The sequence below is a fragment of the Apis mellifera genome, linkage group LG1 (genome assembly GCF_003254395.2).
Source record: "Apis mellifera strain DH4 linkage group LG1, Amel_HAv3.1, whole genome shotgun sequence".
Classification (NCBI taxonomy): Eukaryota; Metazoa; Arthropoda; class Insecta; order Hymenoptera; family Apidae; genus Apis; species Apis mellifera.
In genome coordinates this window covers 15,285,955-15,304,060 of record NC_037638.1, presented here as the reverse complement: position 1 = coordinate 15,304,060, position 18,106 = coordinate 15,285,955, and the positions used below count along the sequence as shown (strand labels likewise).

General features: G+C 32.4%; 2 protein-coding genes across 4 annotated transcripts in view; one reads left to right on the top strand and one right to left on the bottom strand.

Annotated features, from left to right (window-relative positions):
* Positions 1–18,106, bottom strand: part of LOC724281 (probable serine/threonine-protein kinase mps1) — a 74,488-nt gene that overhangs the window by 31,832 nt on the left and 24,550 nt on the right. The gene's annotated exons all lie outside the window — the stretch shown is intronic.
* On the top strand, positions 2,718–4,040 carry LOC724236 (chymotrypsin-like protease CTRL-1). The gene is made up of 4 exons (XM_001120029.5): positions 2,718–3,046; positions 3,110–3,460; positions 3,523–3,752; positions 3,827–4,040. Exons 1-4 carry the CDS (start codon positions 2,890–2,892, stop codon positions 3,989–3,991), a joined length of 903 nt encoding a protein of 300 aa, XP_001120029.4. The 5' UTR covers positions 2,718–2,889; the 3' UTR covers positions 3,992–4,040.

Here is an 18,106-nt window from a genome sequence, read left to right as displayed (position 1 = left end):
TTAAAAATCTAGTGTCTTAGAGCTTCAAATTTAAAAAAAAAATGAAATAAAGTTAATAATATTAGTTATAATATTAGTCTAATATATATTAGTATATATAAATATTATATATATTATATATATATATATAATATAAATATTAGTCCAATTTATACTTGCACATATTGTAATAATAAAAAAAATATATTTTTGTTAATATATTGTTATACCATAATAAATCCATAAGATATAGATGGATCACAATTATTTATATTTTTATTTGCCAAGAAGAAGAATTACAATATTTCTTTTTCTAAAATGTATACTGTACCAAATATATTTAATTTACCCCATCTTTCATTGATTATTAGAGGTTCAAATTTTTTAAAAAGAAATGAAAAGGATATTAATCCAATTTATACTTGCACATATTGTAATAATTAAAAAAATATATTTTTGTTAATATATTGTTATACCATAAGATATAGATGAATCAATGAACAATTATCTATATTTTTATTTGCCAAGAAAAAGAATTATTATATTTCTTTTTCCAAAAGGTATACTATATAAATATATTTAATTTACTCCATCATTTATTGATTAAAAATCTAGTGTCTTAGAGCTACAAATTTTTTAAAAAGAAATGAAATAAAGAATATTAGTTCAATTTATACTTGCACATAATGTAATAATTATAAAAATATATTTTTGTTAAATTGTTTCTTCATATATCATAATAAATCCATAAAATATAGATGGATCACAATTATCTATATTTTTATTTACCAAGAAGAAGAATTATTATATTTCTTTTTCCAAATATCATTTAATTTATTTCGTAGACGTAATTCGACTTTTCAAAAAAGAAAAAAAGTCATCCATCTCACCCGATCGATTTAATCGATCGAAATTTAAATTACCGCTTATTACGCCGATTCAAAGTGTCGAAAGATGCGATAACGAACGTGCCGCGGCAAACGTGAAACGCTTAATTTGAAAAACGTGGAAACGCGTGTGGTGAAACAGACATCTACCGATTCGTTCCGTTCCTTTTTTCTCTCTCTCTCTCTCTCTTTACTCGGCGCCTTTTGTTCCGCCTTTGGAACGTCGCTCTTTTCCATAATGTTCCCCGATGCAAACGAGCCCGGAGAGAGAGCCCTATCGAGCGGCGTACAACACTCGCGCACAAAGCGGGGGTTGTAGCAATTAGGTAACGACTTCTTACCTCCCCTCCTCCCCAACGCTGATGACACCGACGACTCAGCGGATAAAAAAATTTTCTTGCCCCCTTGCGAATGAATTACGGATCCTTCACCCGTTACTTTCCCCTGCCTCCTAATTGCCACGCCTCGACTAACGATACTCGCGTGCTCCGCGGCGTTACCCCCCTTTCACGTCCCTGTTTTTCCTCATGCCTGTCCCCCCATTCGCGCGGACGCTTGCGATCCACGCTTGGATTGTTGCCATGAGAACATTGCCACCTTGGAACAACGAACACCATGGGATCTGTCGCTTTTGTGACAATAGGAGAATAGAATATGGGGAGATAATTTTGGTAAAGAAGTCGAAACTATAATATTCTCTTTCTTTTTTTTTGGAGGCTAATTTATTCTCTTTTTTAGATTTCTATAAAAAGAATTTATTGAATTGACATTCAAACGATTTTGATTAATTCCAGACACTTTCAAACTTTATAAGATTTTATTTAACATTGATAGCTTTGATTTTCTCATTATTTACTGTAAATTTCATATTTTTTATATTCAAGTTGATGTCTTAATTTTACTAAATACAAAATTGTTATGTATTGTATCTCGATAAAAATTTCTGCATCCAAAATCATCCTTCCACAAAGTAACAACTTTTCTTTCCTTCGATCTTAAATCGATCTTAAATCGTTGGATATTGATAATCCAGTTTAAGAGGAGAGAAAAGGAGGGCGCGCTCGGGAAGGACGAACCAGTTTTGAAGTTTGGGATCTGTACAATGATCGATTAAGAGGGAGCCGATGCTTTATTTGCATCATTGACGTCTAAATTGGACGCATGAATGGAGGTCGCCCGCGGCGAGCGAGCGAGCGGCGCCCATGTTCAAGCTCGCAGGGAGGAACAGACCAGAGGCCGAGATAAGTCCTCAAACGAGCCGCTCGCGCCTATATCTGCCCATGATTCGAACCAGAGGCCCGGGACACTTCGCTTATCTCGGCCACGAAAATGGCCGCCTCTGGTGCTCGCGGCCCAGCGTTCGCTAATCTGTCATCGATACTCGGCCTCGGCAATTTTCCTCGACATTCCAAATTTTAATTTGGAAATTATGCGAATATGAGGAAAAAAGAAATTTTTGACTCAGAATCCTTCCAATTCGTCAAAATTATGATCTTATGCTTCATTTTGGAGAAATGTCAGATTTAAATCGAAAAATTGAAAAGTTTGTTTTCGTAAAAAATGTTTTTCTTCTAAAATCTGAAATGCAACTTATACTTGTTGTCAAAATATATTGCATTCTCGTTTTAAATTTTCGAATAACAGTTCTTCGTTATAAATTAAATAAATTAAAGTACTTAAAAGAGAATTTAAGAAAAATATGTATCATACTTTAAATAAATATGAATGTATTATATGATAAATAATTTCAATCAAATTCAATAAAATTTCAAGATAAAACTTTCTGCGTTTTCTTGGAAGAAAAATTTAATTTCCAATTATTTACGAACAGAGACGAATATTTTTCTGGAATATTACAAATAACATCTATCTGGTTTTTCTAAATGCCTGGAAGGGTCGATTTGGAAAGTTGCCGAGCCTCATTTTTTTAATTGCTTTTAAACTTCAGTATTTTTCCAAGATATCTGACATTCCCTTTACAAATACACAATCAGATAAAGAATAGGTATATATAGGAGAGCGAATGGACGGATTTTCACACCAGTTCGCCATGATCTTGACGAGCATCGAGTTCTCCCTCTTCGTTCTCGTTGCCCTCCATAGCAACGTTCTCTGCGTCCCACCGTGGAACCCAGAAATTAACGAATGGAATTCGAACACGAATCACACGTCGTACGATCGTGAGTATCGAGGACAAAGAATAAAAAAGATTGATCCTTAACGTATTTACTGTTAAAAAAAAGAAATAGACGAATTGGAGGAGGATAGAATCTTCGGCGGCGAATACGCGATGCAGAATCAATTTCCATTTATGGCCGTGGTCCATCAATTGAGGGGGAACGGGAGAATCTCGCAGTGCGGCGGAACCATAATTTCATCGAGATGGGTATTAACGGCGGGCCACTGCGTAGCGTCCGGCCCTCACCAATTCCTCGTCGTTTTCGGTACCCGCGACAAAACCGGTATAGCATATAATTTTTATCGAGGGCCGGGAGTGGCTATGTTAACGACCCAGGCCGTGCTCCATCCCGGCTACAGGACAACCATGAACGACATCGCGTTGCTGCACATGCCGCAAAATATCCCGTTCGGAAGTAAGACGATCGTTGGAATAGTTATATTTCAAATTTATTATCAATTTATTCTACACTTTCAGACAGCATTCGGCCCATTCAATTCGCCGGCAACAGATACGCGGACGAGACGCACGCCGATAAAAAGGGGATGGTGATCGGGTGGGGGAAAGACGGGCCAACCGGGACCGGAACAAAGAGGCTGAAGTACACCGCCGTGCCGATCATCTCGAATTACGAGTGCTCCATGTATTGGCCCATCACGGAGTCGCACGTGTGCACCTCGGCTGCGTACGAGCAAGACGCGTGTCAGGTAAAGGTGTTTTTATATTTCTGGGGAGGAAAGGGAAGAAAAATTGTACGATTTTGTTTGTTTGTCGTTATTAGGGAGACAGTGGCGGTCCATTGATCGTGATGAAAAATAGGAAGCCTCTTCAAATTGGAATAGTAAGCTACGGAGACGGAAATTGTCCAAGCAGTAAACCAGGGGTGTTCACTAGGGTCTCCAGTTTTATTGATTGGATCGAAGAAGTTACCAACATTCGTTTGTGAAGGATGATTAATAATGTATCCGTTTCATAATATCGTTTGTATTGTCAGCAATTGGAATAAAGGGGATTATTGGCTAATAATATTATTTTGTATATCTATTGTAATGTTATGATTAAATTGATTGATTGAAATAATCCTTCGATTATCTTTCAATTAAATTTCTTGGTATTAAGAAAATAAAAAGGATCGTATAGGATCAATTTTGTGAATGAAACTAAATAACGTATTACGTAAATACATATTTTTTTATAAAAATTCAATGAATATTCATGAAATATTTCTTTTAAATATATATAAATATATAAGATAATTCATTGTCAATCAAGAAAGAACAATCTGTTGGTCTAAGATCTCCTCAATTATCCCAAAAATATCAAAAATCTTTTGAATCGGATCGAAAAATTGTATAATGATTGAATTCAGCTTATTTTTTCTTTTTTTTTATTTTATCTATCATCATATTTGTTAATTTATCGAATTTTTATCACATATCCACATTTAAATGCGCTATTACATGTATTAAATACTAAAATTTAGAAATTTTCCCAAGAAAAATTCAGTATTTTTGCAAAATAATAAAAACATCTCCTTAATTTTATTAATATCACATAAGATTAATCTCTTTAATTATATTGAATTTTTGTTAAAATAAAATTACACAAATCTTGAATGACATTTAATGGGATATTTTCAACGTATAATAATTTCTCAAGCTTTTCTGAATGAAGAGAATAATCCAAAACATCCACAATTTTTAATATAAATAGAGAATCACGAAATGAATCTTACAATTAAAAATCTAGCGTTAATATTAAAAGTTTTCCATAAATTTTACTCTTATATTCCTAAAATCAACGCTTACTTTACTTATGCCAACTCGATGAAATTCTATATTTCATTTATATATATACGTGTATAATTAACGTGGATGAAAAACGCGTATGAAGAAAAATCGCCGAATCGAAAGTTGATCCCGCCTGTTATTATTTCACCTATCTATCCGTTAAACCTAAGCCGTTTCCCCGCCCGACCAACAAACAGATTGCGGGCTTAATCGGGCGTGAAAAGAGCAAATCGTTTCGCGCGATTATCCGCCACATTGTCTCCGTCTGATCCTCCCCTCCTCCCTTTCGGGGATCCGTTCCCTCCTTCGAGCATCTCCCCCCCCTCGATTCAACGTCGTACGCTGTTTATCCGTTACAACCCTCCCTCCAACCCTCCCGTCCAGGGATCCAGAAACACGAGCCACCGCGTTTCAACGGGGTTGGTGCGGCGTTAATCGCACGGCGCTGAAAGGTGTAACCGATTCGTGACGGTCGTAAGATTCACGAGAGCGGCAGTAAATTCGTGGAACAGGCGCTGCTCGGATGCTCGCTCGGAGCGGAGGGTGCGATGCATCACCCGGGGGCCTCCCGTTTAATTATTCCCGAAGAATCCGACAATTTTCCGTTTTACCAACCCCCCTCCTTGCAACACGGATAAAGTTTTAGAGGAGGGTGGCGACAGTGTGGATGTGTTTTTTCGAGGGATCTTTTTATTTTTTTTTTTTAATAGATTTGAAAATAGGACGATGGATTCTTAACGCGGAGGGATTAAAATCCGAAATTTTTAGTTTATGGAATAAAGTTGAATTTTTCTTTGTATGAATGCTTTCTATGAAAGTATTTTTTTGCTCCTGAAAGAGACTTTTTATAATTTATAAAATGAAGCATATTAATGATAGATATTGTATTTGTATTTGTACAAATAATAGTGAAAACGAGGATAATTTAAAAAATATGAAAACAAAATCTTTTTCCCTCGAGTTTCTAAGTCTATCTTTTGACGGAGGTAATATTGAAAATGAATCAAGTTCTTCTGGTTTCCAGCCGATAACCGTATAGGCTTCCACTATTCATCTATCATAATTTATGTATACTGGTTTAGCTGCGTGAAAAAATGTAATACTAGTTAATAAATAGTAATTCGGAATATCGTCGTTTTATTCGGTAAGTTGTACTCCTATCTTACGAGACGTATAAATCTAATCTATCCGAGTAAATCGTGTCATATATCTATCTGTAAAGACGAAAATGACAGGCAATAATTTTCGAAATGTAATAAAATGTGTAACTTATATACCGATTATCAAAACATCGTAAGAAGTATTGTTTTTAGAAACAATGAAAAATAAAATTAGTGTTTCGAAATCTGTCTTGTCAATTTATCAATTGTATATTATATATCTAATATAAACTGTCTAATTAATGATTATCTCTAATGCAAGAATAATTTAAATGAATAAAGTTTATCAACTTATCAAATTATCAATTCATTTTCAATAACTATAAACTTTGGAAAAATTAAAATATTTACATTTATCATATGAATATCATAAATGTTGGTATAGTGAAATATTAATTGAATTTAAAAGAATTTTTTCTTACTTTTCAGTGCTTTTACAAAATACGTTCATAAACAAATATAATAATTAATAACTACAATTTGGAAAAATTAAAATATTTACATTTATCATATGAATGTTGGTATAGTGAAAATATTAATTGAATTTAAAATTATTTTTTCCAACTTTTCAATGTTTTTACAAAGAGAATACGTTCATAAACAAATATAATAACTACAAACTTTGGAAAAATTAAAATATTTACATTATCTGAATATCATAAATATTGGTATAGTAAAATATATTTTAATTAAATCTAAAGCTATTTTTTCCAACTTTTCAGTGCTTTTACAAAGAGAATACGTTCATAAACAAATATAATAATAAATTTATCTTTAATAACTACAATTTGGAAAAATTAAAATATTTACATATGAGTACATAATTACATAATTACATATAATTTACACATTACATATATCATATGAATATCATAAATGTTGATATAGTGAAATATTAATTAAATCTAAAGCTATTTTTTCCAACTTTTCAGTGTCATCTTTTTAATGAAAAAGGATATGTTATTCGATTATTTAACGATCATCTAGATATACATATACTTTTTTTTAAACACGAAAAACCGTCTCGGTCTACGCCCAAATCGGCAAAGATGCAAAGATCGAAGGAGGAGGGCGTCCCGGGTCCGGCGCGAAGTTTAATTATCCTGCAGGAATTTAGTAATTTTCCGTTTTAACGTGAGCTTCCAACCGCTCACTTGTTCATATATATTGCCCGACCCGTCGTCGCCTCTCTCGTTGTCCTCCCGCGTTGTATCACGATTTTCAACCCCTCTGATATTTTCACACATTTCTATCCTTGTATCCTAACGACACAAACCTCTTTCAAGGACGAGGGGGAAAAAAAAAAGGAAAAGGAGAAAGAAAGAAAAAAAAGGAAAAACTTCCTCCCTGGAAGATTCGAGATAACAGTGTTTTCGAGCAAACAAGTGTTTTTAAACGCTCAAGGGCGCCATTTAATTATTCCACAGGAATTCAGCAATTTCCCGTTTTATCGCCGTCGCGGTATCGTTCTCAACCTTCAGCTCACGGAGGGCTTCTTCGAGAAAACAGGAAACGGTATTTTCCCTCCCTAACCTAACCATCGAGACGGAGGAGGGGGGGACGTAGGAGGTTATTCGTTTCGACAGAGAGCGGGGAAAAGTAGTTTTTCGAGAGGCGAGTAACACAATGGAGGGACATCTTGGCCGTGGAAAATAAATGGGCCGATTTACGACCCCTCCTCCCCCTCCCAGTGTGTGTACGGTTAATAAAATCTCAGCTATGCCGATATACATTTTCCTCGGGACGTTCAACCGTCCTCTGCTACAAAGAAGGTTATCACTCGAGATGGCTGTTGAGAAGATTGGTCGAGATCGAGTGTTCTCAGCCTTTTTAATTCTATTTTCTTTACCGTATCGTTTAACCATTCGCACTTGAAATACCAACTGTATTCTTAGATTAATTTTGATAGAAAGGTTTTATAGAGAGGTGGTATATAAGGTATTTATAGAGAAAATATTTCGATATCATTTCAACCCGAAAATTTGTAATAGAAGATAGAACGAATAGAGATTACAGAGTTTTTTTTTAAATCTGAATATTTTATCTCAAGTTTCACTCTGCAACGTCTATTATAATATTTCAAAAATTCGCATAAAAATATATACTCTGTATATTGTGTAGTAACAGTATTACGTAGTAACAGCAGTATTTTCGAAATTTAGATTTATCGTGTATAACAGTTTTATTCAAATATTTTTTGAAGAATTTAGAATAAATATCCATCGTGAATATTCAGGTATTTCGTGTAAAGAATATGTGCAACGAAAAATAATCAGAAAAATTACGACTGATGCAAGATATTTTGTTAAAAAGAAAAATGTAACAGTAGATAGCGAATAATGAATACGGAGAAAGAGAAAAAAAAAAGGGAAATAAGTTATGTTTCTGCGATACTTGAGATAGAAAAGCCGAGTTTCATCTAGAAAATTGTTTTAAATGGTATATTACATCGTAAAACACCGATGAAATATAAATGAACGGTAATAAACTGATAAAAATCTCGTGTCTCGCAATAACCTATTAATATGTTGGTCATTCGTGTCATTTTTAAAATGATAGAGTCGATATGCTCGTGGGACACTTTTGGAGAATTATTTCTATAGATGTTCTATAGGTAAAAATATAGATTGGGATTGATTTATCAAGTTACAAGCAATTTAAATTTAAATCGAAACGGGACGAAAATAAAACTGTTCTATCTTTGTCACACTGTCGCAGCGCGTCTGTTTCTGTCTTGCTTCATCTAACGCAATTGGTTATAACTCAACCGATATTTTAATATATTAATTTTTGTATATTTGTATATTTTTATTAGAATCGATTTTTTAAAGGTATTTTGTTGCAAATATATTATTGTTTTTAATAGCATTAAAAAATGTTAAAATACAGTAAAAAAAATATCTTCTATACATCAAGTTTCTTTCAAAAGTATTGAATTTTTATTTTAAAATTTATTTTTTAATATTATTAAAAATTAGCGAAATATTTTATTTATTATTTTAATTACATATTTGCATTAATATATATATTTAAAAAGATTTTTTTAATAAATTAAGAAATTATCGTTTAAATTTTTTATTCCAAATTTAATTCAACGATATATATTTTTACACGGTATATGTATAAACTCTTTTCAAAAACTCTTATCTGCTAAAAAACATGTCGAACAAACAAACGATCATTGTTGTTTACCTGAGATAATTGTAAAAATATTTACACGGCAAAGAATGTATTTGTAAGTTGATAATTGATTTTTGTTCTAAATTTAAATTTCAATTAAAATTTTAATAATTTCAAAAATCGGTGATGAATGAAACGCTCTAAAATGTGATGGTAATGGTAGAAATGTTATTTAAATTTTGTTGGACGAGATAAAGAATAAATGAAAATAAACGTAAAAGTTCTCAACGTGGAGAAGAAGCATTGTACAAGCGACTTATAAAGTGGAACAATTACTTCTAATATCACAATCTTCTTTTGAATCGAGAACCTTGAACTTTTCACATTGTTATTGGAATATGTCACAAGTGATGTTCGAGGATATTTAAAAGCTTGAATAAATAGTATATAAAAGAGAGGAATATATACATGGCACTATTTCTGAGATTTTTACGCCGTGTGTAGAGAAAAGTATATACATATACATATATGCCATCTTTGATGTATTCTCTTTTATTCGATGGAAAGTGTGAGGATATAACACAACCTTCGTTTCCACTGAATACATAACACCAATCGACCTCGTTCTGTCCGTGCAATTTCAGGTTACGTATTACAATGTATGAAAAGCGAAATTGATCGAAATAACTATGCCCCGTTTTTAATATTCCATAATGTTATTAAGCGTTACTACTAGTCGTAACCAATCACGTTATTCATTTCTTCAAACGATGGCCTTTTTTTTATTTAAACGATCATCGTCTCGAAAACATCAAAAATGTAACATTTAACTTTTCATTTACGATTTAATTCTCGAAATAAAGAATAATTTGTGTAATAATAAACTTAATTGAATATACTCAATTAATACTATTTCACATTAATTATTAAAAATAAAAATTTTGCAAACTAAAATCACGAATATAAGTTTGATGTAAAATTTCTTTAGAAAAAGAAAATACACTTTCCTAGAAAAAAAAGAAAAAGAGAATAAACATTTCGATTTCAAGGAGTGAGAGGCAAATAAAACGCATGCTCTTAATATAAATTTATAAAAATTCCGAAGAAAAAACTTTCTCGTTCGCAATGACCGTGGTATATTCACCCCTGAGAGAAGGTCGTTCCTTCCCCTCTCCCTTCCCAATTCTAACACACCGGTTGGAAGCCAAGCTTCACCCCACCGTTGATCAACCATTTGTCACCAGGTCGCTGGATTTCCCATTTTCCGCCCGATTTCACCGCGACGACACTGATATCCCCGCCCTCCCCTTCCTTTCCCCTTCCCCTTCGTCACGCCCCCGCCCCCTTTTCATGCGTCGCGGGTTTCCAGGGAGGATCATCAGACCAGGTCCTCCGAAGGAGAGAGAGAGAGAGAGATAGAACGAGAGTCCTATTTTCGACAAGAGTTTCGATACTGACACGGCGTTAGCTCAGGCGTTGTTCATTCGGGGCGAGGGCTCATTTTCGCGGTACGCCTCCGCAATCCTCGGCCAGGGAGGCCGCCGTAGGGAGGCCGTGTGTAGGTCGTTCGTTTTCCACGCGAGCGCCATTGTCATTGTCACTCTCTGACGAATCGATACGAGGCGGTACCGATACGATACATCGCACGTCGAACGTTCGTAACGCTTCCGTCACATCACCGGGGTTATAAACCTTTAAACCTGTTACTTTACGATCGTTCTTTTTCTCTCTCTCTCTCTCTCTCTTTCTTTTTTTTTCGAGGTAAGAGCGGGCGAGAGACGGCTCTCGAAATCTTCAAGTGAAAGATCTGTTTGACTATCGAAAAGTAATGTTCTTCTGTATATTGTTTCTCTCTCTCTTGTTTGTTCCTTCTTTATTCAAAAGTTTTTGGATGAATATATAATATGTATTCTAAAAAATAAAATAATCTGAAAAATTGGAGTGCAATTTATTTGTTATGAAACGAGAGAGATATAGATTTTTTTCAATTGCTTGTGATTTAATGAACGAGGTTCAATATATTTGTTTTATATATATATATGTATAATTTAATGTTATATAATATTGTGTAATTTTAATCAATTTTTTACGTAATATCCAATTGTGCGACAAAATGTATAGATTAAAATAATGGGAATGTTTGTTCCACCTGTGGAGAAAGAAAATTATCTTTATTATCTATCTTCCTTCTATCTTCTTTTTTCTCTGTCTCGATTTTATAAAAAGAAACAATGTTAAAGTTATTAAACATCGTTAAATATAATATATTATTATGTAACGTCGAATGGAATAAAGTAAACGCAATTATATTAAAATACATAAATGTCATCATCGCTCGGGAAGTAAAAATATATACTATTAATACTTTTAGTTAAAAAACAATTTGTGAAAAGAGTTTTTTCAATTCAATCACTCGAATCGAACATTTTTCACGCATGATATTTACCTCGATCCTATTCTAATCTGCTTTCGTAAATATTTTATTCGAATTTATAATTTTTCTTTTTCTATTTTTATAAAAATCATCATTTGAAACCAATATTTCCAAACATCTCCTTTCCTCCTCGTAAAATCTCTTATATATGTTTATTAAAGTGATTTTATAATTTATATTACACGCATATGATTAATAAACAAAAATCTAGAAACAATCGAATTTATTAATAAAACTCTAAGAGAAATTCATTCTCTCGAAGATATCTCTCTTCAAATTCTCGCTCACAATTTTCCATGCATTAAAAAATTCTTTTTTCAATGTCAATAGAAAGTCTCCTTTTCAATTCCTTTTTCCTTTAACGCTCAAGGCGTTTTAGGAAATTCAGAGAATCGCCCTAAAGAGAAAAATTATTCGTTTACGAGATAATCCTAAAATTTCGAATCGATCTTCGAAATCGGTGAAATCGGACAACAGCCGAGACCATTTGACCGCGTTATCGCCGCTATTACCCGATATGAAAACATAATATCGCGGGGGGTAACGATCACGACACCGGCATATCGGCATAATGAGGATCGCGTGTGCACCCTGCCCCGTGCGCCTCGCCAATGCTCGTCGAGTGTCGGCCGCCGAAGGTTCGCTGCTTGCCAACCAACATTTTCCTTGTCTTCTGCTACCTTCTCTACTACCCCTTTCTCCCCTCGCCCTCTATCTCCTGCAATATCCGCTCTTTAAGGGTGAAACGCGATACCGCGCGCGCGGTTCGTTCGATATCTCGTTATAATGTGGCAACAGCTAACACTCGTTAACCCCCGCAGGGGAAATCTTGCTCTAGTTCAATCATGTAACAATATCCCCGTCCTAATGCGCGCTCGAATTTTACTCGAGAAAAAAAAAAAGGATAAGACGGATATTTTGAAGATCGTGACAATTAATCAAGAGGAAGAAGCGTTTTGGTGAAATTGACTAAGGATGATTTTTTTGTATATATATATATATTGTTCATGGTAATTGTAGAACGAAACGAGTTTTCTTCTGTACTTTTTTTAAACAGCTAATCTTGTTAATATTACTTTATTTCGATACCGTTGAATAACAGTATAAAAATAAGAGTAAAATTTACCTTATAATATTTTTAATATTTTTATTTAGTATTTGAAAGAAATATAATTACAGAATTATTCGCTATTATAATGTTATTCAAAAATTTGTATTCGAAATATATTATTAATCAATAAAAAAAATCAGTTTTACATTCAATTAAAGTAAGCAAAATAATTGAAAATATTCGCAAAAGAATTTCTCCTAAAATTAATCAACATTCCACTCCGTATATTCGACTCTGTCCAATAATCTAGAGATTCTAACGAGAAAGACGGATATTTTGAAGATCGTGACAATTAATCAAGAGGAAGAAGCGTTTTGGTGAAATTGACTAAGGATGATTTTTTTGTATATATATTGTTCATGGTAATTGTAGAACGAAACGAGTTTTCTTCTGTACTCTTTTTAAACAGCTAATCTTGTTAATATTACTTTATTTCGATACCGTTGAATAGCAGTATAAAAATAAGAGTAAAATTTACCTTATAATATTTTTAATATTTTTATTTAGTATTCGAAAGAGATATAATTACAGAATTATTCGCTATTATAATATCATTCAAAAATTTGTATTCGAAATATATTATTAACCAATAAAAAAAATCAGTTTTACATTCAATTAAAATTAGCAAGATAATTGAAAATATTCGCAAAAGAATTTCTCCTAAAATTAATCAACATTCCACTCCGTATATTCGACTCTGTCCAATAATCTAGAGATTCTAACGAGAGATTCATCCCGTCTCGTATCCTCTTCCATCATAATCCAGTTGACGTCCACGCACGATAACAGAAACGTCGATAGCGTTCTTCTCTCTCTCTCTCTCTCTCTCTCTCTTCTTTTTGCCCCCGATCGTTAAAAATTTTCACCGCTCTTAACGACCTGAAATTACAAGCCACGGGCACGGCGTTGGAGCGCACGCAGCAGCTCCGCTCTCCGGCCTCCTTCATTGTTCGAGAGCCGGGCGACACAAGCCGCGAGATTTGCCGCGGTTTAATTGCATTACGAATACATACGGCTGAATATATACCCGATATCATTCATTATTCGTATATAAATGGATAAATCATCCCGCGGATCGGGATCGTAAAACGACCGGCGCGCAATAATTACTCCGATTAATTTTAATCGCGATACACGCGATTATCGTTAATACGACGATTCATTACTGTTAATAGCGGGGCCGGTGGTCGAGCGTGCTTTCTTTCCCCCGCTTACCCCTTTCATTATTAATTGCAACATTATAAACCCGACCGGATGGAAAACTCGGCGTAACACGGCTCGCGCAAACGTTCGCTCGGAACTGCTATAGATTCGACTCTATGCCGAACGATCGCGTGTATGTTTATATATGTATATGTATATACGAGGCTCTCTGCACGAGATACACCTGGCTTACCGAGTATTTCTTATTTATTTCTTCGCCATTCTTCGGCTTGGTATATAAGAACGAGGTAAGTAGAGTGTACTTAATGTAACTGTAATGAACCGCATCTGTTACATAGCGGTGTTGCAACTATGAGAATAAGAGGATCGTCAATATGCTTGTTTGACTAGTTTAGAAAAATTTGAAATTAGTTCAGGATGGAGTTAAGAAATAAATTATATTATAGTTTTTATAAATTAAAGTATTATTTGAAAATAGTAGATAGGTTTATTTAATTGTATATATATATATATATATATATATATATATATATATATATAGATGTCACGATTATTAGTTTAATATTTATCCTAAAAAATGATTAAAATGTCTGATTTTAAATCAATGTTTGTTTCTAAATCATTAATTGTTAATTAAGAATTTGACGTGCAATCTTATCGTACTTATAGTTTTAAACAATTATCGTAGAAAAGAGATATTGAATTTTTATTTCCATAAAAATATGAAATATGATTACTTGCGACATCGTTACACGAATTCAATAAATATTACACGTGTTATTTTGATCCATGTATAAGCATAATTTATTTTTTCTATACGCGCTTATAGAATATCGTGTATAAAATCGATTCGATTGAAATTCTCGTTCGAAGATTGATATTCAAAAAAAAAAAAAATAACGATTGAGCGAAAATTTTATATATAATAAACGCCCATTGACTTCACAACCATTATAGAAATATCTATTGTGACGCCAGAGGGTGACACACATACACACACACGCCTCTATCTTACTTTCTAAATTTATTTAAAAATTAATAGAATTATAGAAATTAAGATATTTCGATATTTTCAAATAAAAGCTACGATAATAAAAATTAATTAGTTATGAAATTACTTCTTATCCCTCCAATACAATAAAATCAATGCTAAAAACTTAAATCAACAATGCCTTTTAAATATGTAACTTTCTAAAGATACGAAAATGGAACAAAATTTTAAATTAATATCCATTCCATTAAAATCAAGATTTAACCGAATTAATCACACAAGATAATTAATTTCTATCGATCCATATCGAACAATTTTTTCCATATTGAGACCAATCGAGCAATCGCAAAGAGAAAAAGTAACGAATCATTGGTGAAAGTCTAAGGTTAATCATTGATGAACGAAATCAATTGAAACGATCGCGAAGAAGCATTACTTGGTCTTAAAAATCGGGTGGCTAGATTTCAGGATTAGATTTCGCTCTTCCTCGACGAGAAACTACGTGACCAACGCCCCCGTATCCGAAAACTGTCTAATTAAAGAATGCGAAACGCCGGGCGTTCATGTCCCTGGGACATTAATCTAGAGCAAACATGGCCGTGGTATCGAGCAAGGCTATCATGTCCAACGCGTTAATGACTCTCGAATCGATTAACCACCATTCTCTTCGTTTCGCTTCCGTGGGATTTCGTGATAAGCGCGTTTGAATGAATTTGAACTGCTCGGTTCAAGCAAAGGAAAGGCTTCGACGAGGCGTATTATTTAAATTTTCCCGCCAAAATGTTCGATCACTTTGCCAAACGAAAATTGATTAATCTCGAAATGAAATCAAATTCTACATTTATATAGATATATAATAATTTATGTATATATTTATAATTTAACAATGTTATCAGAGACTGGAAAGAAATTATTATTTTTAATATACAATTTCTTTTTTAAAATTAAATAAAATATTAAGAATAATATTCTTTAATTTTTAACCTGCAAATCCTTCTCCTCTATTCGACACACTAAAAATTTATGTATATATTTATAATTTAACAATGTTATCAGAGAGAGATTGGAAAAAAATTATTATTTTTAACATACAATTCCTTTTTAAAATTAAATAAAATATTAAGAATATTTACTGTAATATTTTTTAATTTTTAATCTGCAAATCCTTCCCTTTTATTCGACACACTAAAAATTTATATATATATTTATAATTTAACAATGTTATCAGAGATTAGAAAGAAATTATTATTTTTAACATACAATTCCTTTTTAAAATTAAATAAAATATTAAGAATAATATTTTTTAATTTTTAAATCTGCAATAGAAATAATTTGCAGATAAAAAAATAATTTTTTAATCTGCAAATCTTTCCTATTTGACACACTAAAAAAAATTTATGTATATATTTATAATTTAACAATGTTATCAGAGAGAGACTGGAAAGAAATTATTATTTTTAACATACAATTCCTTTTTAAATATTAATTTATGTATATATTTATAATTTAACAATGTTATCAGAGACTGGAAAAAAATTATTATTTTTAACATACAATTCCTTTTTAAAATTAAATAAAATATTAAGAATAATATTTTTTAATTTTTAATCTGCAAATTCTTCCTATTCGACACACTAAAAATTTATATATATATTTATAATTTAACAATGTTATCAGAGAGATTGGAAAAAAATTATTATTTTTAAATATAATATTCCTTTTTAAAATTAAATAAAATATTAAGAATAATATTTTTTAATTTTTAATCCGCAAATCCTTCCTATTCGACACACTAAAAATTTATGTATATATTTATAATTTAACAATGTTATCAGAGACTGAAAAAAAATTATTATTATTTTTAATATATAATTCCTTTTTAAAATTAAATAAAATATTAAGAATAATATTTTTTAACTTTTAATCCGCAAATCCTTCCCCTCTATTCGACACACTATGCAAACGTGATTGCTATCACGATGGGCTGACCCCTTTCCTCGGACACCGGATACACACGTTGCTGGCCAATAACAACGTTCGTTAGCGCGAAAGTGACGGTAGACGGTGGTTGGCGTTCGTGCCAGGCGTGATGTCACATTTCGAAAAGACGATGCTCTGCTATTTCGTAATAATGGAATCATTTCTCTACGCTATATCCGTTTTGAAATATAAATTTATCGAATCGTTTAATGTCAAGTAGAGTTAGATATACGACTCGACTTGAACTTGGACTTTGATTAATAATTTGTACATCGTTCACAAACTGGTGTCCATTTTCTTAAATATTTGTCAAATATTATGACGTATAAATATTTTGCCAAAAATTGATACGCTTTGCTGAAAACTTTTAAATTATAAAGTTTCAAAATTATTATTTTATTTTTCAATTAATCGAAGAATATCAAAGGTGAAAAAAGAAGATGAGTTGTAATAATATACGATAAATTTATGCAAGCAAATGATTACGTAATATTCTAGTGGAAAAATAAATTTTCCCTAGCGAGCGAGTATTTATTTGGCAAATTGCAAATCGAGTACATTTCATAATATCTTTAATTAGAAATACGTGATTGATGAACTTTATATTATGAAAATTGGCCGAGCGAATACAGAATCTTCGACACATAGCATGTCATTCTATGAAATGAAATAGAATTGGAAAGCGTGAGCGGAGAAAGATAGACTATCGTCGACCAAGATTCGCTTGATTTAACGATACACCTGTTATCGATTACGCCAATACGAAAGTTTGAACACGCAACAAAGTTTGTCCTCTTATGTGTCATCGAGGATCTCTCGATGCCTATACGTTTCGACAATCGATCGATCCCATTCTTCCACCGTAGAGGGTAGAATCTCCGTCCACGATAAAAAAAAAAAACAATCAAACTTTCGATCGATTAATGTCGAAAGGCAGAAGATGCAAATAGAGAGAACGTGTGTCGTTGAAAAATTCAGGAGGGAAAACTTTATAGCAGAAAACGTAATATATGATACGGCTTGGGTGCAATTAATCGGTATGCCATCATAAATTATTCTGAACGTGTATGCAGCGTGTCTCGTCCAATTTTGACATCTCGATTTTTTTCAATACTCTGCTGAAAAATGTTTCGTATGAACGATATTAAATATTACAATATTATTAGAAAAATGGAACACGTGAAGATCAAGTTTGTTTTTTTTTTAAATAAAATGTAGTTTAATATTGTCTAAAAATTATTTGTTTAGATATTTCAATTTTAATATAATTTTCCCAAAATTAATAAATAAAGATCTAATAATCTTTATATA

Coding starts and splice junctions, on each gene's coding strand:
- LOC724236 (XM_001120029.5), top strand. CDS start 2,890: ATGGACGGATTTTCACACCAGTTCGCCATGATCTTGACGAGCATCGAG. Junction 3,461..3,522: donor GCAAAATATCCCGTTCGGAA/GTAAGACGATCG, acceptor CTACACTTTCAG/ACAGCATTCGGCCCATTCAA. Junction 3,753..3,826: donor ACGAGCAAGACGCGTGTCAG/GTAAAGGTGTTT, acceptor TGTCGTTATTAG/GGAGACAGTGGCGGTCCATT.